The sequence below is a fragment of the Anser brachyrhynchus genome (assembly GCF_964034855.1).
Source record: "Anser brachyrhynchus genome assembly, chromosome: 5".
NCBI lineage: Eukaryota > Metazoa > Chordata > Aves > Anseriformes > Anatidae > Anser > Anser brachyrhynchus.
In genome coordinates this window covers 53,884,077-53,911,022 of record NC_137699.1, presented here as the reverse complement: position 1 = coordinate 53,911,022, position 26,946 = coordinate 53,884,077, and the positions used below count along the sequence as shown (strand labels likewise).

At 36.7% G+C, this 26,946-nt stretch overlaps 1 protein-coding gene across 2 annotated transcripts in view; it reads right to left on the bottom strand.

Moving 5' to 3' along the window:
* The window catches only part of WDR25 (WD repeat domain 25), a 65,993-nt gene that overhangs the window by 26,200 nt on the left and 12,847 nt on the right, over positions 1 to 26,946 (bottom strand). For both annotated transcript variants that reach the window (XM_080593902.1, XM_080593901.1), the window contains exon 3: positions 4,207 to 4,354. In XM_080593902.1, coding sequence (XP_080450028.1) covers positions 4,207 to 4,354 — 148 coding nt within the window. The remainder of the gene's footprint in view (positions 1 to 4,206; positions 4,355 to 26,946) is intronic.

Genomic DNA, 26,946 nt, shown 5'->3' with positions numbered 1-26,946 from the left:
TAGTAGAAAATGAATGTGAGTGTAGTGCAAGATGAACAAACCCGGGGAGTCTCGCTGGTTCATAGACTGCTGTATTAGTATCATTAGTATTATACTGAAACCTTTCAAAAGGTTTTAATTTTAAAATGAAAAATATATATGAAATAGGATGATAAAAAAATATATAAATTATTAGTCCTTACAGGGAAATCGCATTTTTGGATCTACTAATATTTACAAAACTTCACATTGCAGCTCTGAACTTGCCTCATGCTAACTGTAGCCACAGAACTACTCACATGAATAACATGTGAATTTCTTAAATATTTTATGCATATACTCTGCAGAATAGGTATAACAGTTTCCAAGAAAACTGTATGTATGGAAAATCTTACCTTGACAACCTGATGTTAGGATAATGGAAAATCATTTATGATAATAAATGATGATCTATAGAAACAGAGATTAGAAGACTTGACAACAACATCTAATTTCATATTCACTAAACCAGGGCAAGTTAACTCCTTGCATCTCATCATTTGAATTCTTTTCTTTCCCTGTCCTTCATTATAGCATCACGGAATTATGCAGGCTGGACCTCCGGGGATCATCTAGTCTAATCCCTTACTCAAAGCAGGTCTAGTTGCAGCAGGTTACTTAGGGACCAGTCCACTGCAGTGCTGAGTATCTCCAAGTACAGAGGCTTCATGGCCTCTCTGGAGAGCCCATTTTAGTGCTTGATGAACCCTGAGTTGAGCCAAAGTTTTCTGTGTTCCTACATTTGTTCTTTGCCTCCCATCCTTTCACTGTGCATCTCTCGGAAGGGTCTGGCACTGTCTTCTCTATGCATAATAATAAGATACTAAGCTGTATTTTCAACTGTTTTTAAACTTTTAAAAGTCATTTTCTTCAGATTGTTAGGTTTCTTTGGATGAAGGAGACATAGCAATTTCTGTAACACAGATGTAATATAGAAAAAATATACTGAAAAGTAAGATGAGAAAGATTAAACCTCAGCAAACGACTAGAAAACTGTTGAACCACAACAATGTACACAAGAGACGAGCACAAAGCCTTAAAGACAGAATTATTTGTAAAATCCCACCAGCATGCATTTATTGCACTTAAACACATTGCTAGTTAGTTCAGTCTAGCAATGGAAGGTAATTAAGACCAAAGTCCAAAAAAGCATGTAAAAGTCCTCTGTGAAGGAACAGTTCTAACATCTATCTGAAGTTAATCAAAGAAGAAATCATCTCAGCACTGATGAAGAGTGAGGAGGAATGAATGATTCAGTGAACTAATGTAAATCAAAATATTATAGCTGCCTTAGTGTTTTTCAAATGGAAATGAGTCTTTTTATATCAAATTGATTTGAATTCCAGAGGCAAACTGCTTGCCCTGTTTCTCTGGAAAGAATTGACTGAAATTATGAAGAAAAAAAAAAAAAGAGAGAGTAACTTTACAACACAAAATAAAATGGCCTGGATGTGTATGAAATCACAGTAAAATTCTTATTGCTCATATCATACTTTTCCAAATCAGGTGAATATCACTGAAAGTCAGATCAAAAATCTGAATCAAAATACAAAGTGCAGTTCACAGGAGCTAAAAGGAAGCTCGTGTCCTTAAAATAAGTCAATAATGAATACCTTGTATTTTCAAGGATTCTGAGAATTCTTTTTGTCTTTACACATACAGTTTACTTAAGCAGTTAGAAATACTACATAGCTCAGAGGTCAGTAAGGAAAGAGCCATTTACAAGCTTCTCTGTTTTGAAACTTGGTAACTAAAATTTGTTATTGCTGTCACTGCCTCAAATACTAGAAATACCTTCTTTCAAATGAAGCACTACAAACAAAGGCTACTATTCCATTACTGGATAGTTATGTCTGACAAATTTTCAAAATTAAAATATATCATTGCTATTACTTCTGGAATTTGTTCCATAGTTTTATAAAGCAAGACTTTCCCCCAGCAACTCCTTTCAAATGGCTCAGACACGTAAAATGTATTCTACCACTATAAATCCCTTGAATAGCCTTTCTGTTTAGAATTTATAACCACTTGAGTCAAAAATTAACTCCACTTAGATTAGTAAGTTTCAGTTCTATATGAGACTAGAAATGAGAAGATTGCTACAATGAAGACTGAAAATAAAAAAGATAAAAAGTCTAATAAAATTAATGGCTGGGTGTATTAATCTCATGTAACACTACTACACAAGATATATAAAGTTCTGTTCACTGTTACAAAGCCTGAATATTCTGAAAACATCAATATTCCATAACTGTGTCACATGTTTTACATTCTCAAATTATAACATTTCCCTTCCAGCCATCATTGAATTTAAATACTTCTGGTATGACAAATCTTGAGAAAAATAAATTCCTAGAGCATAGCAGAGAATCCTGTATTGATGTGAACAATGTTCACAAATTTCCTTGGCTACTTTCCCAGTCGATCTGAATAGGATTTCTGCTCTCTGGATATTTGCATACAACTTACTTAATATTATGTAAGAGAAAATCCTCCTAGACAAAAACTTCTTACAGTGACTTAAGGATTTCTTTTGCAGTCTTCGTGTACATATATATTTATATATATATATATCATGTTTGCAGGAATTAACTATTTAAAAAACTAAGTAGAAAAAAATAAAATTTCATCTCTTCGATTGCTGCTGAACTATCTGAGGCCTCATCCTGTATTTATAAACACAGAGAGGTATCCTGTTATGAACGGCCCCAAAGAACTCCACTGGATGAATGCTGATAACATAGATAAAGAAGAGAAGTAATTCTGATAGAATTACTTTGGCTTGTGAAGGACACGTGGAGAAACAGAACATCCAGGATGTCACTCACTGAGGTCACAACAATCAAATCCCAAACAAAATTCACAGCTGCATCAAAACAACACAGGTTCAGTCTCAGGGACTGAGAACACCTGGATAAGCTTGAGAAGTGGGCCTCTATGAACCGAATGAGATTCAACAAGTCCAAGTACAAGGTGTTGAACCTGGGTGCTGGCACACTCAGACACGAGCACAGACTGGGAGGACTCATCAAGAGCAATCCTGCAGAGAAGGACTTCAGGATTCTGGTAGATGAAAAGCTTGACATGAGCCAGCAGTGTGTGCTTGCAGCCCAGAAGGCCAACGGCACCCTGGGCTGCATCAACAGAGAAGTGGGCAGCAGGGCAAGGGAGGTTTTGTCCCCCTCTGCTCTGCCCTTGTGAGGCCCCACGTGGAGCCCTGCATCCAGCCCTGGGCCCACCAGCACAAGAAAAATGTGGGCCTGTTAGAGCAGGTGCAGAGGAGGGCCACAAGGACGATCAGAGGACTGAAGCACCTCTCGTTTGAAGACAGGCTGAGAGAGGTTGGGACATTCAGCCTGGAGAAGAGAAAGCTCCAGGAAAACCTCATTGCAGCCTTTCAATACTTAAAGGGGACTTATAAAAAAGATGGAAAGCAGCTTTTTACTTGGGCAGATAATAATAGGAAAAGGGGGAATTGTTTTAAACTAAAAGAGGGGAGATTTAGATTAGCTGTTAGGAGGAAATTTTTCACTCAGAGGGTGGTGAGGCGCTGGCACAGGCTGCCCAGAGAAGCTGTGGGTGCCCCATCCCTGGAGGTGTTCAAGGCCAGGCTGGATGGGGCTCTGGCCAACGTGATCTGGTGGGAGGTGTCCCTGCCCATGGCAGGGGGTTGGAATTGGAGGATTTTTAGGGTCCCTTCCAATCCAAGCCATTCTATGATTCTATGAACACAGTCCTTGAACTGTGAGTGGAGTTGTTGACCTTGAACTGTGAATGGGAATGTTGAACTCACATCAGAATTTAAGTTTCTATACTCTATAATTCTATAAGTTAGCCATATGTATAACAGTTACTGAAGTCAACCTGAAGAGGTTCTGCAAACACTTTAATGAATGAGTATAACAGAGCATAAAAAATACGCAAGTTTCATTCTGTTCATTTATGCAGTATCTGAAAACAGAAAATGCATGTAATCATCAGGTTAAAGATATTTCAGTCTTCTTAAGTATCTCAAACTACCCTTAATTGCTGAGTAATTTTTAGTGGAGACGTTTCAAGAATTCTAACTTTGATCTATAGATCGTATCTGTGGTTTCAAAAGAAGAATAATGCTAATGAGATCCAAAGTTAATGGTATTCAACAAAGGTAACAAGTAGGGCTGAAATGTACTGGAGTGTAGCCTTTACCTGTCTCCACATCTGTTAAATGCAGCATGGAGTCAAAGCCCCCACTGAGGATCCTTCGTCCACAAGATGACCACTGAGCAGCTCGGACAGCACAGGAGTGACAGGAAAATGTTTTCAGACAACAGCCTGTGTCTACAGCATCCCATATCTTAAAAAGAAGGATAAGGACAACTTTAATCATAAAGAATGAGAATAATTTTTTCAATGTACTGATAAGTAGTTAGAGCTAATCATCGTCTAGCTGAGAAAGCTTTGCATTCTGAATGCATATCTGCTAAGCTGTAAATATCTGAAATAATTGCGTGGTTGATTAGAATTAGGGCATTTTATTAACAAGGCAGAAATCAGTAATACATTTTCATGACTTGTATTATTTATTGAAATAACTACTTTCCTCTCAACGGCAATTCATGTTAAACTTTTCCATTCATGTTTCTGCCATGCTTCTGTGCAGGGATGCATCAAATATACTTTCTCTTTAAATCACTATTCCTTCCAAAATTTTTGCCTCTATCAGAGCTTCCTTTCTATCAACAAAGAGGAATCCCAGCGGATTACAGCTTCCACATCTGCCTATAGATAGGCTATTATCATATCTCTCAGTCTTGCAGTTTGTAATTTTAAGTAGAATTTTACCTTAACTCCACTGAGGAGTCAGATAAGAATATCATCATATAGCTACATGGAAAGGACTGGTCTGAATACTCTCATTTTTCAGTTTCTTTTGGACTGAATTAGGTCAATGCTCAGCACTTCTGAAAATGCACTTCTACTAGTTATCTACTTAAGCATGTAACAACTAATGTTTGCAGCATATAAATAGTTCAGATCATATTTTTTAAAGCATTTTTAAAGAGAAAGGTAATTGTTTCCTACTAGGATATTTTAGAAAACAGGTACTAGCTTTAATTTTAATTTAAATTACCAAATGTGGTTTGCAATAATCAACACCACATCATTTTTGCAGTGCTCTTTATGTCATAGTTTTAAGAAAAAATAGAAGTTTAGCAACAAATGACTGAAATAAAGATTCAGTATGCTCATCTTTGTCAGAAGTAAGCTAAGTAACCACATTACTTTCCTGATGAATATTCTATTTCAGTAAATGTAGGTCATAAAATATCTTATAATTGTGTGATACCCTATAATACCTGTTATTTGAATTGTTTAATAAAATACATAAATGTTACAACCATACTGGCAAATCTTCCATTATATTACTCCTAATATTAGTAGTACAAATAAATCAATGCTTTTATAGTGCTTCATGACAAGTTTATTGCCATATCTGTCAGAAAGTAAAACCCAAGGCAATTTATTGCTTTGAAGTCACCATTTCAGTTCACTGTACTTGTCTTGGTGATCAGTCATTTTCATCCTTCAAAAACTAGCAAATTTTAAATAACACTACTTGTGAGATCAGAAGGCTATTCTGAATTTTGCCTATTCTAATTAACTAAATTTTAAGATTGTTCATATAATGCTGGGAACAGATTAGGCAATTTACAAAAAAAAAAAAAGATTTTTTTTTTTTAAGTGAAATCAAATTCAACCTTTACATATGTCTACATGGAGCAGTGAAGTCAGTGTTAAGATACAATTGACTGTATGTCTGTGCTTTAAAAGATGTTAAAAACAAAAACAATTCACTAAATGAGGAAAAAAAAAGTAAGTAGGTGTGTATTTGTGGCAACAGCACAATTCACAGTACAGGAGAACATAAGCAGGAAAGCGGAAATCAAGACTTCTGGTAATGTATTTTTATTTTGAATTAAAATTTCTTCTTACTGGACAAAAAGGACTTGCTGACAATATCATTATGAGATAATCCATACTCAGAAGACAACACTACATTACAGAGAATTATTTCATCAAAGGATCTTCTAGCACAGAGCATAATTCTGCAATGCAAAGCAACCAATTACCATTAATTACATGAATAGTCAGTTAAGTCTGTAAGCATGATGGCAGTATCCTAAGTATTCTACCCTGTGCACAAGAAAACAAATCAGGAAAATTTAATATTAAGCTGGTTTTGAAAGCAAGTTTTTCTCCTTTAATGAGTTTTAATGATTATTTCAAGCTTCACAGTATTAAAAAAGGGTTAATTGTGTCTTGGAGGGGTTGAGAAAGCAAATGAATCAAGATGAAAGGAAAAACAGGTGGTACATGCTTCAGATATTTTTCTGTCATGTTTTAGTGATTAAGTATGAAAACTCAATTTTTACAAGAAGGATGAAGTAAAGCAAGATCAACAGCACTTCTTAGTTCCAGCTCGATTTTTAAAAAGCTGCATAAATGGAAAAAGTGCACCCTATAAAGCTCCACATTTCCCTCCAAGGATTTCCTTTCAAGTCTTTTGTCTGATGAATGTAGCACGTGCCCTGCTGCAAGGACAGTGTGCACTGTATCCCCAGAACAATTTCTGTGTTTTAAGTTTCAATATCCATCTTCCACAGGAAAAGGGAAGCTCTACTTGCTATTTGCGAGAAGTGATATTTGACATTTAAAGTTAGATCCTCAGCAGTCACATAAGGGACACAGCCATGCTCATAGAATGTCACATAAAGGTGTGGGATATTGCCAGGCTTGTCGATGTCAAAATACCTAAATCAGCAGAGAATTGCTGAAACTGGGCTTGAGCAGGAATGTGCATTGATTAACAGGCATATCTTGCTCATCTGGTCAAAGAGCACGACAGATGTTGGAGGTCTGCAGTTGAACAACAGGCCCAGCAAATACAGCAATTAAGCGATGTCTGGGATGAGACGGGAGGCCTCACAGACTGACATTTCAAGTAAAGCTGGGAAAGCAACCTGTCTGTGTAAGGAACACCCCCTCCTCCTCTTTTCTTCTTGATCAAACAACGCAACAAGCCCTGGTGAGAGCCGATCAGCACACAATAAATGACTTAGTCCCACCTCACCAGAAGTATAAATCTGGTATTCAGAAACCTCTATTTTTGAGGATGATAACTCCAATTATCAGACAGGTCAACAGGCCTGGACCTCTCTCTCTCCCAAGTAGGGATGTCTCTTTGTTAAGACTCACCTCCAACTCTAACAGATGTTACCCGGGAAAATACTGATAACTAAAACGCTGAACAATTAACTCAAGCTTAATCTTTGCAGTAAGTGAATTTATCAACATATGTAATATCTGTAATATCTGTTGCCTTAATAAATTACCTATCTTTTCAAAGTTATGAAACTGCCTGAGCAAAAATTCTTGGTAGGGCTCTGAAACAGGCAAATGTTACCTCTAATAAGTGGCTATACACATAATCCTTTATATTATAAACCATTGACCGAGTCTGGGACTAGGATTGGATCCAGTTGCACCTAGACTCCTCTCCGAGAAGGAGTTTAGAAAGCAAGAAGGTCCTTTCTGAACCTCAAGACTCAATGGGAAGGCCTCCCTCAAAAGGTGAGCCATTGAATATCAAGAAACAAAAGTGTTTGTAGCACTGAAAACAAGACAATTAAAGAACAAGCTATGCACTTTCTGTACAAATAAGAGATTACTAAAACACGGGAGCTATGAGTGCTCAACTGTAACAGCATATGTCCGTCCCAAGTGACAAAAACTCTTCTGTGCCTTGAAGTGATAGAGATGTTAACCATATCGTGTCCATAAACGGAGAATCTACTGCATTTCATTACAAAGGAAAGATGTTTCAAATCCCATCAAAGGATCATCACAAGGAAGCCATCAAATTTACATTCTTAGCATGTCTCTTAAGTACTTCTCCATTCCTGTGATATGGTATTTCTACTGCTTTATCACAAAAAGGAAAAAAATGTGGCTAGAGGGAGTATACCACATACCCCATGACAAGCTTCAGGTGAACGCTTGCTCTGTAGCTGGTGCATATTCTGTATGGGCAGCCACCATCATTAAAAAAGAAGGGGGACTGCAAAGGGATGAGTCTTTTGCAAGCAAGTTCAGTTCTCTTTGCCAAACACTCCAATGCCAGATTAACAGATAAACAGGATGAAGAGCATTTTAGGTTTTTTCTTTCAACAATCTAAGATTCAAGAATAACTTGTGTGTACATTTTTTCCTAGACTTACTTTCTTGACTTTTTTGATATACTGGCTCTGACAGGATGGAGCAATAAGCCTGGAATGAAGTTCTGAAAGACCACATGAACATAACCAACAAAGCTGGTTACAGAGCTGGTAACAGAGAGAATCCAGCATATGAAGCCTGAACCTGGAAGCACGTTCTCTAAATTACCACTGTAATAATAACCACACACCAATAAGCCAGTGTAGAGTGTGACAATTCTGCGAGGAATATAGAACTAGATTACAATATAGACACTGGAGTTCAATGTCAATTTTATTTCAGGGCCTAGTACAAGTTAGAGTACAAGAGAGTCCCCTAGGAATAAGGGCTACTAAAAACTTCCTCTTCTGAGTGAATGAAGTTGAAGACAAGCCCTCCTTCTCTGCCAAAAAGGAACATGAATTACAGACTCTTTCCCAAAAGATCCCAAACTCCTTCTAAATGACATCTATGTACAAGCTCAGGAAAAGGATTTGTATTCAAGAATAGTCATATAACTCTTTAATTTAAAAAAATACTATTGTAGAACTACAGCTTTAATCTTAAATTGTTTTTAAGAAGTTTTAAGCATCTTAGAATTACTTGGAAAGTTGTATTTTAAATACCAAAATTTGCTGACTTCTAGGCACACCTAGTAATATGAACCTTTAAAATAAATTTTATAAAATAAACACATAGATCTATACGGAATAAAGGCTCACATATTCAGTACATAATAAATTACTCAGGTAGAGGGAGATAGCTCATTAAAATACACAGGCTGAGATATACATCTTCCTTCATAGGCATTTAAACATGTGTATTAAGTATTATAGGACTAGATGTTATCATGCATCTGCCTGGAAGGACAGATTTATACTCAATTATTTTTACCAAGAGATCAGTTGTTTTAACTATTGATGCTTGCCTCCAAAACTCAGTTCTTACTGACAGTCAGCATGATTTCTAGATAAAATGTTAAATTTTCATCAAATCTGAAGTTGCTTTTTTATGTTGTGATGTCAGATGCAATTTTAATTGCTGAGCTAAAAAGTTGAAAGTACACATTTCAGCCTGCTACTCTGAAAATACTGTTTATTGCCACATTTTCAAGCAATGTTTTACATTATATACAGAAACCAGACAATCCTTCCCCTTAGCCAAGAATCCCCAAAACAGTGATATATGCAACTGCTACGAGGAAAAAGGCACACAGCTATAATCTCCTTCAAATCTATGGTTATTAACAAATGAATTCTCCAATATTCGAAAGAATATTTGAGAGAAACAGCCAAGACTCAAAGCTTTGAAATTAGCTAGTTATTTTCAAAGATTTTCTTCAATGCATTTCTGGCATTAAGGTATCATGAACACTTTAATTGCTTTTTTTTCCAATTTTATTAAAATTGGCTTTAATGTGTCAAGCTGGTTCATATTTCAGTATTAGCTCTTACTCTTTTCTACTTTGCTATTTACAAAATTGTGTTTCCATTTCTTTTCCGTGGACTGCTTTCATTTCTTTTCCTTTTCTGTTATAGAGAGCATGGTGATTACATGTTTATCTGCTAGGATTAATATACGGGGCCAAAATGGCAGGTACAAACAGCCAAGTGACAAAATTATAGTAGTGATTTCTTTTAAAAAGCAATTTTCCTTTTACTTTCTCTGAGGCATGTTCCATTACAATTGCTCTTTCACATTCTTCATCATATTTGGAAATAAATGCATTGGAAGTTGCTTGCTTTCCCGTATCATTTACGAACATTGTGAAAATGGTGCAACCAGCATTTTAGGTAATATAACCAGACCTCCTCACACTCAAGATCAAAAGTCATAAAAGTCGCAAATCATATAAGCAACTAAACAGTATAACAGAAGAGATTTATCACAGATGGTATGTTTCCAGATCCTGTTTTCTGACTGAAATCTTTCAGGAAAATAGTCCCTGAAAATAAAGTACTTTGGACTGAAGATAATAAAAATTCTCTTGGTAAATCACAAAAGAAAGCATGAGAGGGCAAGCATTTGATAAGCAACTAAATAGCAGGGACAGAAGAACATGCAGGGTTCTCCTTTACTATCAACTGGGACACAGAAAAGAGGCTTTTGTCTCACTGACAAACTAGGCATTATTTCCTGGGGGGGGGGGGGGGGGGGGGGGGGGCGGAACACAGCATCATAAGCAGAGTAAAAAAAATAATGTGAGAACTAATCTAGCATATGAAGACTGATGAATTAGGAATTGAGTATGTCCGTTTCATTGCTGCTCTATGATTATCTATAATGTGCTGGCCTCCAAGCAAATTAGATTGCCAAAAAGAAAACAGTCACCTTACTTTTAGAAAGAGAAAGGTACATCTATTCAAATAGACAGTCATTAATTGCACGGTGAACCCACGAACAATGATTCAATTGTGATAAATTAGAGGTTGGAAGCAAGTACTAGGTATTAAGTTGTACACATATTAAATTTGTATGCACAAAGTCAAACAGCAGAGTCAATCAGGAATACTAAACAATAAATTAATTTCTGGACCATGTATAACCAAATTAAAAACTTTTAATGGACTGATTCAAAATAATTTCAGCAGATAATCCATATTGAAAAAAAACAACAAACCTCCTCCAGTTTAACCACTTTGTGCCATTCTTCCATGATTACCAACCTCCTCTATCAATGGCTTCCACTTTGTGAATGACAAGAATTTTTTTCTAACATACATTTTTTCCAACATATATAAAACTAAATATGATGGTATTTAAGAAACAGCCCTATGCAAGGATGATCATAGAATAAGAGTGTGGTTTGGGTTGGAAGGTACCTTAAGGATCATCCAATTCCCTCTCCCTTGCCATGGGCAGGGACACCTCCCACCAGACCAGCTTGCCCAAAGCCCCATCCAGCCTGGCCTTGAACACCTCCAGGGATGGGGCATCCACAGCTTCTCTGGGCAGCCTGTGCCAGTGCCTCACCTAGAAAGAATTTCTTCCTAATATCTAAATCTTTTAGTTTAAAGACATTACTCCTTGTCCTATCACTCCGCTTCCTGACAAAGAATCCCTCCCCACCTTTCCTGTAGGCCCCCTTCAGGTACTGGAAGGCTGCAATGAGGTCTCCCTGAGTAGCAGTAGTGTAGTAGTACCAACCTACAGGAAGCACGAAGTACTGTGCTTCAACTAGAAGGTATGTTGCTCCCTTCCAAAGCAGGCTCAGGTTGCTTCACAGACCTGCAAAGCTGAGGCAACATGACCTTCTTGGAATATTTCTCACTAAGGTGAAAAAAGGAAAAAAAAAAAAAAAAAAGATTTTTTAAAAAATTAGCTGAATTTGTCTCTGAAGTTTGAAATTGTCACATTTGCTACTAGGCAGAGATTCAAGGGAATGATGCTCTCTGAACCATAGTGCTTTTCCAATCTTATCAATATCTAAATGCTGTATTTTCTAATAATGTGCTAAAAATGAAGTCCCATACCTTATCTACAGCAAATTTATTTTCTAGTTTGCAAAGCAGACCTGTAGTTTAAAAGATTCTTCCAAAGTCAGTGGGTCAGATGGTTAAAGCAGACCCAAAGAAAACTTGCGAAAAGATATTTGCTTCTGTTTCAGATTTGGTAGGTGTGCCTAAGCTTCTCCAAGCCACTGTGTGTGAAAAAAAAAAAATAATAAATAATGATATTCTTGAATGGACATGTAACTTTTTTAAATTAGTAGGGTAACTAGAGGAAAAATTACCATGTTTCATTTTTTGTTTCAGTTAGTGTCATCTTAAAATAATTAGCTAAATATTATAGTTTTAGTAGAAGTTAAAATTTGTTAAATGCTTAAAAGGCAAACAGAATGGATCACCATTTTTTGCACTTGTGTCTAAACTTGTCCAACTATGCAAAAACTAAGAGCTAAGGAAAAAGGTCCAGGAAAAACTAAGAGTCAACTTTCAGCTTAGTGTATAACAAGTAAGCGTTAATAAACTTATTTTCAATTAAGTAGGATGCAAACAGAGGTTCAGATTGTTATACAGAATCTGATTTATGACATTTAAGGGTATACCAGCTTAATGTGTAAGCCAAGGGTCCCAAAAAAGAGCTTTTCAGCAGAATTCTGTAAAGCTAGAGAAAGCTAGCACATTTTCAGATGTGATGAACACTTACTCCAGCAATGTTTACAAGTGTGCTAGGGAACATATTTTAAATGACATCCATTTTCCTAATCTAGACATGGTGTAAGAAGCATATATCAGTGCTGTCATTTGAGTAAGCACTTAGCAAATTTCACTAGTGTTGTTCTTGCAGCAGATGAAATTCAAAAGACAATTCTCTTATAAATCAAATGTATAGGACTAGTGGCTGATAAAAAAAGAGACAACTTTATTATTGTTTTAATATCTGATTAAGAGTTTGTGTTTGGATAGTTTATTACTGAAGCACCCTCACTATTGTAGAAATAAGCAGAATGGAAAGTAGCAAAATATGACAAATTAAATTAGCTGAGACAGCTACCATAAGGTCCCACATCATTTTTCAACAAAAAGTTGAATATTAAAGTGTTTCAAATACATTTATCAAATCAATGAGATGGAAAATCTTCTCCTTACAAGAAAATGGAACAATACATTAGATATCAATGTAGGTCTTACTCTGCAGAAGATTTTATTCAGTCAGAAGCATTTTTAGTTACCATAAAAGTAGCACATTGCTAACTTGGTTAGCAGTGCTGTTAGAAACTAGTCAGCGGTATGAAAACTGATTTGCAAACTTGTCAACAAGCTTTAATCATGGTGAATATCCAACAGGGGCAGAGTTAAGTACAAGCAATATATCTAGCTTCAGGAGGTAGAAAAATATTCTTCTGAGTACCCTGGTTACAACATCCAGGATTAGAGAACATCCAGTGTTGCAGATTACCCAGATCTCATACTTAAATAATTGATTTAGATGAAATCATACAAAACAAGAACTGCAAAGACTGTTTTGCACATATAAAATATGTATGCACGTATCTGCAAATATTATATATATACACATATAAAAATATGAAAAAATCCCCATTCCTGTCTTTACTTCTAGTATTCTTAGTTTTGTTACACTAGCTTTCTTCTTTGGAACTTAAGAATAGAATCTATTTTTAAAAAGAAGTATTTAAACTTACACTATTGATGCCAATAATATAAAGCCATGATTTATTTTTCTACAAACTTGCCAGCAATTCAATGATAATTCCAGCTGAACAGTGATGTATTTAAAGATTTCCAGAAAGCATCCAGTTAGCCCAGGAACTGCCAGCATCCTTCCTGAAGCTCTGCCTATCCTAACCTTCAGGGCACCACTGATGTGATTACAGCTCCCAAGCAGCCCAAGGACGTACAGAAACATGAGCAATGTGGAAATGATGATCTGGAGTCCTATCACCTACTAGACCAGAAAGACCAAAAGAACTCAAAGCATAAGAAAGTTAAATCAGAGGCAAAGTTACATCTTACTGAAGTTGGTGAATGTGTTACAACTGCCTTTCATTTGGGTTAAATACGAGAAATCTGGCAAACAACCCAAAAATTACTCATTGCTGCCTAGATTAAGGACATCCATTTTGATCACAGAGCTCAGTTACCTGGATGAACAGTGCCACTGTTTGTATTTAATAGAAATACTTGTACATGAAGGGAAGAGAGAAGTCCTAGAAAGCTTTAAATGCCTCAGCCACAGAAGTATGGACATTAAACACACGGAAGCTTTGGGTCAAGGGACTGTCTGAAAGTGATTTATTGTTATTAAAAGTGTCTCCTGTTCTTTGAACCTCTCCTGCATTTGAAAAAATATGTCTATACATTCTAGGAAAATGAATAAAAATAAAACAAATAGAGTCTCCCTGTAAACCCGCCCCCCCCCCCCCCCCCAAAAAAAAAAAATCAATTCCTCTGAACTGCAAAGGAAGAATTTTGTAAATTGCAAAATTTTGGTTAACTCTTTCCTCCCACAGAAACTCAGCAGCCCTTTCCCCAAAGAAGATTCCATAACTGCTAGTCGCTAAGCTTCATTCAGGCATTTTTGCCGTTAGCAGGAAAATAAAAACTTAATCAAAAGCGTGCTATGAGCTGCCAGTATTTTGTAAAATTAATTTAAGAAATCACAAATAGACTAAGATAAAACATTGACATTTTCAGCTGGCAAGTGAACAGACAAAAGAATTAAGTAGAATTCTGTAAAAACAAAATACAACCAAACCCCCAAACTGCTATGTCAAGAATTATTCATCTTTTCATACACAACATGGGAATGTTCTCAGTAAAACCTTAATAATGAGAGCTACTATCCTGAGTTTGTTTGTTGGCCATCTACTCTTGCAGATATACTTAACAATTCCATACTACAAAAACAGACTTGCAGCACAAGGAAAATTTGACCAACTGATTGAAACTGAAAACATAAATAATTTTAAAATATATAAACTGGCTGAGATTTTGCCACTATGTATAATTAATACAGCCTCCGTGGGAGCCTTTAAAGTCAAAACTGGCAAACAGAGCTCTTAAGAAAATTGTAAATCAAAAATGTGTAATGGTAAGAGACTGAACAAGATTAATATAACCATTACGTATTTAATTTACTTTGCAAATTAAATTTTATGTTGCAATTGTTCCAAAAACTAAAGTATAATCCTATATGCTGTATTTTTGTCAGAATAAATAAATTTTACCTGCAAATAACATTTGTATCCATCTTCTTGATTTAGAAATGGAAAAGTAAAGAAAGCATTGCAACTAGTGAGTTCCTATTCTTGGATAGTGTTTGTGCCTGTAATTACAAAAAGACAGACAAGATGGGAAGCTGGGATAAGACATTTCTTCCACTTAGTGGTTTGCAATATTAATCATATGCATTAATTATATGTAGCTCCTGGACAAATAAGCTCAATCCTCCAACTTCTTACAGCCCTCTCCTAGCCAGTCCTTCACTTGAAGGACTTTTTGATAGCACACACTCACACTTTTCTTGTCCACGTGAAATGCTGCTAAACACTTACAAGTAATACATGCCTACATGTTGCAACATGAAATATGGGAATACTAATACTATATTTAAACTCTTGATTAAAGTAAAAAAAAAATAAATGGTAGAGTTCTACATAGTTATTCAGAAATAAGCCCTGTTGACTTTATAAATTGAAGCTGCAGATTAGAATTAGAATCACAGAATATCCCAAGTTGGAAGGAACCCACAAGGATCATCGAGTCCAACTCCTGGCTCCACACAGGACCCCCCAAAAATCAGACCATGTGTCTGAGAGAACTGTCCAAATGCTTCTTGAGCTCCGGCAGGCTCAGTGCTGTGACCACTTCCATTTTAAACCTTTTTTATTATTATTATTTTAATAAAGGATGTTTGCTCAAAAGTAACAGCCTTCACACAATAAAACTGTGATGGAAATGAAATAAAGTAGTCAAGGTACGAACAAATTCAGGATGAAAACCTGGACTGTCAGGTCTTTTAGGTAACAACACAGATAAAAGTTTCAGCATTATTCAATACCAGCTACTACATCTGAGTGTTTTCATGACATGGCAATCCATTGTAAAATTTTATTTTTATTATGGCATATTTGTAGATGTGACTGTTGAGTTGAAGTCAGGCCAGATTTATAGCAAACTATTTCCATTCAACACCTGGGGCTTCACCAAAAATAACAAAGCTGGGTAGGCACATTCTTTAAGACTATTTGCACAGAACAATACAAGCACTGGATATGCAATAATCTTCTTTGCAACATCTAGCTTCAGAGTCACGTATACACATGAAATAAACATGAGAAATGTACTTCTTCCAGACTGGAAGCCAAAAAAAAAATCAATACACGTATTATTGTTATTATGCAAAATATATAAAGTTTTATGAAAATCAGTTGCTATTTTATTATTGCTGAGACTACCTTATTATTGCTGAGAGACAAAACATTTAAGTATGGAAGATATATCATGCACAACAGCAACAACAACAAAATCTAATACTTCCTTTATTTGACAGAATGGTAACTTAGAGCATTTGTTATATTTAACAAACCAATGGAAAAAAAAATAGGAGACGTTAAATTGTATTGCTACAGTCCATTATGAAATGCAATTATGAGAAGGTAAAATTATTTCAGTGCAAGTCCTCAGAGATGCCATTAAGGTGCCATTAAAAGACCATTATAGTGTTTAACTTCAACAGCAAAACTACTTCATTACAAGTCATACTATCATTTTAAACTGAGGAACACAAAAAGGTCTACTAGAAACAGATAGACTAAATATGATTTCTCACCATAACAGGTATTCTAAGCCAAAATAACTACGTCATCCTCATTTTGGATTTTCTATCTGCAGTTTTAAAGTTTGTTAATCTTCTGCTTGCTTATGTAAGAATTAATCTTCAAGCAATCTGATTTCCAGATGTGTTAGCACTCACAAGAGTCGTTAATGTCAGTGGAATTTGAGGGTAGGGTGTCATTATACTAAACAGCAAGCTTCTGATTAGGTTCAAAAATCTGGATTTTAATCTCTCAATATTACAGTATCCACTACAACTTACCCTCCTAGCTGAGGAAATATTAACAATACAAATCATTTCTGATTAAGCAGTTTTATACATACATCACATAAGTGTACCATTAAGAACATGAATGAATTAAGAACATAAGCATATTTACATCCACCTGAAGGGCAGCAGTTGGATAGGAAAGATATTGCAGAATGACTAACACATTCATTAAATACATACTGATTCTTCATCTTCAGGCACTGGAAATGCTTCTCTTTTAAGACTACAGATTCCATAACCTTTGCTTCACTTCTCATCTGAAAGTTCATTTCCCTCAAAATCTGAATGAGTCATCCTCGTAGTAAGCTTGGGCTACCTCACCTGCACTTCCAAGGCTAACCAAGTAGTTAATCCAATGTAGCTCTGTTGTGGTGAACTGTCTGATGGATGGTTTCAGCGGTGGGAGAAATGCCAGCAGAGCACACTTTCTCTGAGCACACAACGGTGTGACACTGCAGGAACACACTATGTCCAAAGAGCAGCAGAACAGTAACCAGACAGTTTCTTACTGAATGTAATTTTAAAAGGGTACTGTTAGGGAACATGCAATAATCAACCACATCTCTTTTCTTTGGGAAGAAAAGACAGAGGGAAAAAAAAAAAAAAAAAGCAATACTTAAGTGGTTTTCAATCTGTTTCCAGAACTAAAAGGCACCCCTGGTGGGGACACACAATATGCAGCTACCTTAAGCCAACTGTCAAGCAACTTGCTTTTCTTAATTACTTTTTATGGATTCTTTAGGAGTTCTCTGCATTCCCAAGGGTCCAGTAATCACAGGCTTAAGCCATTACTACTACCTATTGAATGGTACTTTTAGAGTATCATTACCTTATTGAAATACAATCACTGCTGTGCAAGCTTTCGCCTATCATGGGTTATAGAAGCACTTCAGCTTTGAACCTCTAACACAAAATAAATAATGACCAATTTCAACAACAGTTGATTTTTCAACTCAGATAATTACAGGTTGAAGGCTGGAGCAGGGTGCAACTTGGAAGCAGTGCACCTTGTTTGGGAAGAATTATTCCATGCTACTTGGAAGTTAAGAAAAAAAATCTCATCCAACCCCAATGATGTCTTTCAAACCGGAAAAACTAAAGATTTATACAAACACTGTTTAAACACCACCTGAATACCTGGAAACAATTATACACTTAAAACTAATTATGAGTTTGGACCGTATATCAGGGAGTGGAGTGATAGGACAAGGAGTAATGGCTTCAAACTAAAAGAGGGTAGATTTAGATATTAGGAAGAAATTCTTCACTCGGTGGGTGGTGAGGCACTGGAACAGGCTGCCCAGAGAAGCTGTGGGTGCCCCATCCCTGGAGGTGTTCCAGGCCAGGCTGGATGGGGCTTTGGGCAACCTGGTCTGGTGGGAGGTGTCCCTGCCCACGGCAGGGGGCTGGAACTGGGTGATCCTTAAGGTCCCTTCCAACCCAAACCATGCTCTGATAGTGACAACGATATCATAAAAGAACAGACAAGGATCTCATTTTCACAACTGTATCCCATAATGTTTCTTTAAACATGATGCTTTAAAGAAATTAAATATATATATAATAAAAATACTTTCAGGGAAGTGAGCAATGAAGAGAAGCACTATGCAACCCAGTGTTCCTTAGACATCATATGAATTGAAATGCGTGCCATCCCAGGGGAAACAAACTAAAAACAGAGAAGACATTGAATAACCAGAAAACTATATATTTTTATCATTTATTTAAACTATAACCAAGGTGCAGAAGAATACAGGGTGGTGTGAAAAAGCAGCTTAGTTTTTCGGTTTTTTAGCCTTATCCTGCCAGAGTTCAGAAACAGGTATGAAAAGATGACTGGAGGCTCACTGTTTGATTAAGTTCTTGCAGTAAAGGTCTTCAAGTAAGAGCAGATTTGTTCATCTCCCAGGGCACAATGCGGCTTGATGACAGGCAGGCGGGTTGTTTGAGTGACACTGGGGGTCGGGCTGAACTGCAGTTGTAGCAGGGACCTCAGCCGGCTTTGGCACTAGAATCAAATTAGCCAGGACAACAAGAGAGCACTGAAAAAGGTGATTTGTTTTGATAGCTTACTTAAAACAACAGAGGATAATTATAAGCTGCTCTGAAGAATACACCTGTGACTGCGTTGTCACAGGGACAAAGGCCTCTGGCACCAGGTTCAGTCTCCCACCTTCCCTGGAACAAGCTGATATGTCCTGATGAAAGTTATTGCCATCCAACACCCACAGTTAGTGGCAGTATGTCAGTCAGATGCATTTGTTTTCTATGTAAATTAAAGAGCCTTCAGACGACACCACACAGCACTAAATTGATTTCCAGAGTCCTTGCTGATGCTCCTCTTACAGAGATCAACACAAGAGCCAAATCTCTCTACAGCAGGAATTCCTGCTTGGGTGACTCTCTACTGAATGGCAGAAGACTGCTTTTGTTCAGAATTAAGTCTGTAAAAATACTGTTAAATCCTGAAAGCTGGAGAGTATTTCAGAACACACTGAGATACAAGGCATCGTCACGTTACAGATGTTTGGTTTTCCTTGTCACTTATGAGAACCGTCTGTAGCACTGGGAAGTGTAGATGCTCTAAAGACCTTGGGATTTCTCAGAGGCTTACTTTTGGCTCCTGGGATGTAGCAGGCACTGACTCAGTGCCTGCTCTAAGATCTGCTGACTCGAAGCAAACAGTCTGCACCACAGATGGGAATGGCTGTCTTCCAGAGCCTACATTTTCCTTAAATGTGCACAACAGCGCACAGAAGAGGTATTCCCTCAGCACATTCCTGCCATTTAGACACTGTAGAGACACTGCTGACTGGAATTTCTTCTTTTTTCTCCTGATTTCCCTCCAAACACACACCACTCAACTCAATTTTCCTCACCCAACACAGACACCACCACAACTGTGGCCTGGCGCACTGGTAGGGCACCACGCAGCAGCGGGCCAGGAGCCTTCCTGTGACTGAAAGGCACCTCACCTCACCTGCCCTTCCAGCTTCCCCCATGTCACCAACAAAAGTACCTCATTGCCACGTTTATCTCCAGCATGCTGGGGTCATTGCACTGTTTCCTGCTCCTCACATCTGCATTTATCTGTGTCCAAGAGAAGGGTATCGTTCTGGCTGGTTTCTCCAGTTGGTACAGCCCAGACCAGCCTTGCACTGATTGTCTCAGGTTATGTTAGACTTGACTAATTCACAGGAATTTTAGCACAGATGTACAACATCAGCTGTGTCATCCTACTTTCTTTTTAAGCCTGTTCTCTTTTCAAGTGAAGTGATTACTGCAGCTCCTCCAAGCAATTTACACAACGTCAACACGCATCATTAGATTACTCAATTTATTTTTTTATTTTTATTTTTTTTGGAGGGAATTCAAGTATCTACATATTAACATCTTTACACAAAACAAAACTGATTAGCTTTTGTTATTTCTCCTTTGCATATCTATGCAACCCATTAGACAGAAAGAGGCCTGATACTCATATTTGCAATCTTCTGTTATGAGGCGTATGTTTAATATTCCTTTTTGTAATATAGCTTGGTTACTATAAAATCATTTTGTTTGCCCTGTGGTGCTTCTGCACGTTGTCACAGGGACAATTTAATCTCTCTCCTGCTAAATGTTGAAAAGCAAGCTATTACAGAGTCGACCCAACAGAAAGTTAGACAGATTTCTTGAAGCCCTTTATCCTAAAGGGTACTGATAGATGATTTGCAAACCTAATGCATGTCTATTCAACAAAGCTGGCTTTGCATGTTCACATATGTTGTCCTAACGCAGTACACAGAGATCCAGCCAACCAGTGCAGATACACCCATAGCAGCCTCCACCACAGGTCCCAGAGTGCTCAACTCCTTGATATTATGGAAACAAGCATTTAAGGAATACAACCTGACATCAAGCAGAATTAGATTCTCACTGCAATATGACATACTTAGGGACTGTTACTTCACCATGAGAAGTATTTCATTGTATTTACTTCACTATCACAGTAGAACTACAGAAAGAATAATTTAAAGATTAAAGGAGAACAACAAAATAATTTGCATTAGCTGTTGTTTTGATAATCCAGGCTTTGTACTTAAACAACCCAAGAATAGATTTATCACCAGTCTTAAAAAGAAAAGAAAAGAGTCACTCACGTATAAAGGACAGAGGGAGGGGGGGAAATAAACAATAAGTATTTTTTTTTGCTTCAACCTATTTGACATAGAAATGTAAATATAGGAAGTCCTTCGACATTCAGAACACTACCATTAAGTTAGATGAAGTCTATGATATTCTCCAAATACTTTAAATTAAAAACTGTTAGTTGTGAAAAGCTTGTTTCCTCCAGGTCATTCTACAACTGAAAAATTACTATTGGGAAGTTTCCTCAGTGAAGTGTTAGCACTTCCACTACTGTCAGTATTATTTTCACATAACATGTTGGACCCTTCCCCAAGCTAATTCATTTTTATCATTTCAGCTTCCTGTCACTCATACTCTTGTCCATGTGTTCCCATTATTTTTATTTTTATTTTTATTTTTTTTTTTTTTAAGAATAACACCCCAAATAATGTTCATCACTTCATTGAATATAACTACAGGTACATGAAGGCATCTCCATTCCCCCCACACAATGCATACATAATTAGTTTAATTAATCTACATGACTGTTTCTAAATTTTAGTAGCTTCTCTTCCTGTTCTCAGAATTAGCTTTAAATTGATGCCTGAGATTTCAAACATCTGCTTTCCACATTACGAATGCTGTCATGAATTTAAAACTTAATAATAAAGCATTTTATGTACTTTACAGAAAAAAAGAAAAAAGATGATTATGTAAAGTAGGTTATACATTATTGCCAGGATTTCAAGGGACACCTCATTCACACAGGAAATGCTGAAGTCTTCAGGTAAAGAGAACATCCAGTTCGTAAGTATAAGCCTAATTGACAGTAGAGGCTTTCTGTTAATTTAAGCTCTTTAAAAATATTATACACGCACACACACGCACATGTGAAGTGTGGAGCTGCAAACAAGGAAACTATCACTGTTAAAGACATTTATTTTGGAAGGGAGAAGACTTAAAGGGAATCCTTTCACATTTCAACTAAATTTCTACATGAAAGGCAGAAAAGAAAGATGGAAGAGGGAAGCTGAGAACAGGAACAGGGAGGATTTTCTAGGATCTACGAGGTAGGGGTTTTTTTGGCTGCGGTTTAAGCTACCTTGTATTGTATGATGTTCTTTGCCAAGAAAAGCAGTTCTTGCAGAGAATGACATACTGAGCATAGGCACTATGACTGGAAAAACCTTCTGGTATTATCATAAACCATATTTCTTTAGTTGAAGGTGTCAACACACCTTTGTAACACTTTATGATGGATTGCTACACTGCCTGTCTAATTTTCTATTGCTTCTCTTCTCTTCTTCTACTAAGTTTAACTGCTTTTTTTTTTAAAAAAAAAAAAAAGGAAAAAGTTATATACACCATAGTTTGTGTGTTAAACTCATTGCCCAGATGTAGCAGAGCAAAGAATGGACCAGCTGATTCTTCATGCAGCAGTATAAGATGTGAAAAGAACAGAGGGGCTAAGCAAGAGTAACACTTTAAGAATGCATTAAGTAAAATCTACTTCTTATACAGCTAAACCTTTAGAAGCAAAACACATTTTTCACAGTCAGTAAGAAATTCCAGAAATGTAAGTACTACCTTGAGTAATTATTGTTAATTAACTAGCAATGAGGCACTATTTCCAAATGTGACATTTAAAGTACATAATGTGATTGTGAATATTCACAAAGATAATTAAGTTCATCTGCTTCAAGTCCTTGATTTCAGCACATCTGAAAACACCTCTTAAACTATCATTAGACCTGTAATCAAGTATTTTGTTGCTCAGGAAAATTGGATACCTTTGCTTACCTGCTAATGTAAGGAATATGTGTTCAAATGCAAGTATGTGGCTTTTGTTAAGAAATTCCTCTTCAGGCAAAAGCTGATAAAAACACTAATTTAGATTGTTTTCTCAGAAGAGATAGTTACAAATAAGTTCCTCACACCATCAGATGGAAATGAAAATAAAAATAAAAATGATTGATCTCCCCTAATTACACACACATTCATAAGACTGATGTGTGTGATAGTTGTTTGAAAATACTTGTCGTGAAGCCAGGAGTACACTACTGTGCATACTAAGGATAACATCCACATTAGGTTGTATATTTTCTTCTATCTTGTTTACAGCTGAGTTAAGGTCATTAGGAAAACAAATTCAGTCAAACCACAGGGATGAGATATGATGTATAGCACAAAAATGCAGAAAGAAAGTTGTGCGTGAACCACTTCTAGTCCCACACAAAGCGGTCAGCAGAATAAAACCAGCAGGAGGTTACACTACACCAACATTACCAAGCAAACGTTAGCCTGAAGCAAGTCGGGTCATCCAAGCAGGCATTAACAGAAGGCCAGCTGCTAAGGTACACGTCCTGAAAGCTACTGAAGATTTTAATCCCCTCAGAGAAGCTGGGCACTCTCCAAGGGGTATTGCTTTTTAGAACAATCCAGCTAGGAAATAGAAGGGGTAAATAAGACACAAAACTACATTGCTAGTATTGTTCTCCTGTTTTATTTCTGTAGAACTATGGCAAGATAATAACTTTTGACATTGCAGTGGAATAAATGTGTAAATTTCTGATACTCAAGACAGAAGTTACAGCAAATTAAGAGGAAAACAACATTTTAAAACATGTTTTTCACTATGGAAATTCATCTCCTCTACACAGATGGCATGACAGTATTGTACCATGCAGATCATAACCCAGTGCGCAGATTACACGTGCTACTTACTTGAATCATTTAAAAATCCACATCAAGTAATCTCTGAAGTAATACGGAAACTGATACTGAAGGAGCCTGGAGTCTAACACTAGGTATTAGGCACTCTGAATGAAACACCAGAAATTTTCAGCCAGAATATAAAACAAAAGTTGCAAGAACAGTTGAGGCAAAGCAGACCAAACAGTAAGATTCATATGATCAGACTTCATGTGATATTTTAATTATCTGTGCCAAACAATCTGTTTTAGCTAAATTCCACTATTTGCAAAAGAAGGGGTATTCTTACCAAATGCTGAATAAGGCAAGAAGCCAAGAAAAAAGCACCACAAGCTAGAAAGATTTTTTTTTTCCTGTTTCCCCTCTGAAAACAGGCAACTTTTGCCTTTTATGTGAGCTTTGTTTGTAATGTAATCTGTAAATAAGTACCTTTCCAGTAAAGGATACTTAAAATATTGCTTGATCAGAGATTCTGATTTTCACAACAAAGTATTTCTGCCATTGACTGCCATCTTTTAACATAGTTTGTTCTTTACTGTGCAGAAGGATTCAGGGATAATCACTCCATAGATGATTAACTCTGTGGAAGATGCTCATGCAGATTAATTTTTCAGCCACCTAAAAGCAAGATAGCAATTATACATCTATGCTGGGCAGACAGCACAAGAGAAGTAACTTCCCCTCACACACCAAAATAAAGGGAAGAATTCCCACCTATTCTGCAGTTACCCTTTAAGTGTTCTGTGACTAATCACCGTAATACAGCTAACCCTGTAGATGCATCTCAAATGGAAAGTTCCTGGAAAACTATGAAGAGAAAAGCAGAAATTACAATATACTTGTAAATCAGTTAGCAATTTAAGCTATGGTTTGTTGTATAATATGAAAAGTGGGAAATATTTTGGCAGAAGGAGAAGCCAAGTACAGCAAAAGCACTTAAAACCCCATCCCCAACTGTATACCATGTATACTAAGTTTCTGGCTTGAGAAAGAATACAAAATTCACTTCAGATAAATAAACTACTTTACACACAATATTAGGCATATTTGGGATGACATGGTTAAAGCAGAGCAGTTTGATGCATGTAATTCAAGGAAAATTAATATATAATGACAAATAAATATTATAGATGACTTCAGAACACCAAATTTTCTATTGCTGTACTGTATAGGAGAAGAATAACATGGCACGAATTTGGCTGTTTCTCATTAATGTCACAGTAATAGCAGCACATTAAGAATGATAACGGATTCAAAATACCTAAAAGTGCAGTCACGGTAGTGGTCACTAGCAGTTAATAATTGTGCCCAAAACACTTAAGCAATCAGTATCTTGCCAGCAGGCAAAGGAGAAGAACTCCAGGAGAAGAGTACATGTATTATAACTCCCCAGGAGATGATTAGCTAAATTGCTATAGCCATTTATTAAATAATCTGATTTTCCTTTCACCTCAATGTATCATATTCATTAGCATCAATCACATCCAAGTCACATACATCTATGCTCTTTTAAAAGTAGGGATTCCTCATAAGTGTTAAAACACCTCAATTTCAGACTTAGAGCACTTCGGAGGCAAATTGTACATTGTGGTAAGCATCCTCAATTCCTACAGGGTAAATAAGGCCTGGATAGATACATTCAAAGACTTTCTTGCACCCTGCAGATTTTGTACACCCATTACTAGAGTAAGAAATGATGCTCTATTCAGAGAATAAGTACAGTCTTAGCAACTATACTCCCAGCTTCTGAAACACTGCATATCTATTTGCTGTTGACATGTGAGCTATTTCAGAAAACAAGAGGGAGAAAACTGCCATTTACCAACCCTTTGGGGGAGTTGTTTGTTTTTACATCAAGCTTCAGTTAAACAGTGACTATTAAGTTCAAAACATACCTGTTTGGACTGTATTTCTGTATTAAGCTACTGTGTTTATATTAAACTTGTGATTCACCAAAGGCCACTCTACAGCTTTTTATACAGCTACATATATCAATATGATCAGATAACCATCTTTTCTATTAATGCAGTCAATAAAACAAATAAGCATGAACACAACAACCTAAAAGAAGCAATTTAAGCTGTCTCCTTCGAGCACATGATCCACTGGGAGAAGATGACACAGCAGGGACAACAGCTATGGCCAAGCTCTGCCAAACCTAACCAGCAGATGAAAGGCAGCTGTTCTACACCACAGTCTTGCCAGATACTGCTAACAGTGCACATGCTTAGTGTATTTCTACAATAGCACATAATAATGCATTGCTACAACAGTTCTAAAAATAATGTTGTACTTGAGTACAAATCTCTACCCGCGAGAAATAGCCTAATCCCAATTTATGAGCAAATTCTGTCCCATCACCAACATAAACTGGTTGACTCTTATTTCAAGAGGCAGTTGCTTCATCCTTATTGCTCATGCTGATTTAAAGTAATATCTAACTATGAGGGACAGTGTACAGATAATGATTTAAATTAGCCATCTGAAAGCCAACTTCCAACCATATATCAGTTGGCTTGCTCAAGTCACTTTTTCATTATAACTATTATTTTTTTTCAGTAATAAAAGCCAGCTGCACCCAATGGTATACCCCAAATCCATCACACAGCAGCAAGATTACAGAAGAAACTATGAATATCAAGTCCTACTTACAGCCAGGTTGACTACAAGAGTTTAGACACCACAGTACATGGAAAAGGCTAAATGAGATACAAAACAAATCATTTGTGTACGCAAGCAATTACACAAAAAGTCTTCCAGATAACGCTTGCTGATTAAGCTGGTATCACAAACACCAAGCTGGGGCAGAAAGCAGCTAGAAGCTCCAGAAAAAGCAAAGAGGAAATAAGAAGGAAGAAACATCGTCAAGAAAGAGTAAGAAGACATGAAAAGTCTGGCTAGGGAGTCTGACAGAGTCACGGAAAAGAAAGCAAGGAAAACAACAAGGCAGCAAGGAAATAAGTCATCAGAAATATACAACTAGTAATGCACATCACCTTATCATGCTTACTCCTCTCTAAATTAATGCCCTTACATTAGCAACTTATTTCTCCTCACAAATACAAAAACATTGTTAAAAAAAATGTATAGTTCTCAAATTTGAATGCTGACTCGAAACTATGAGAGAAATTTCCTTACGAGAAAGTAAGCACTTTCGGGAGGACTTTTTCAATTATCTGTATGTGAGATGATTAAGCTGTAGGACTATAACAGCCCTATAGCTTTACCTGCTTATAGTTTGTAGTTACAAATTATATTTTTCCCTGAGCAGCTCCAGGCCAGTTCTATATATAGCAT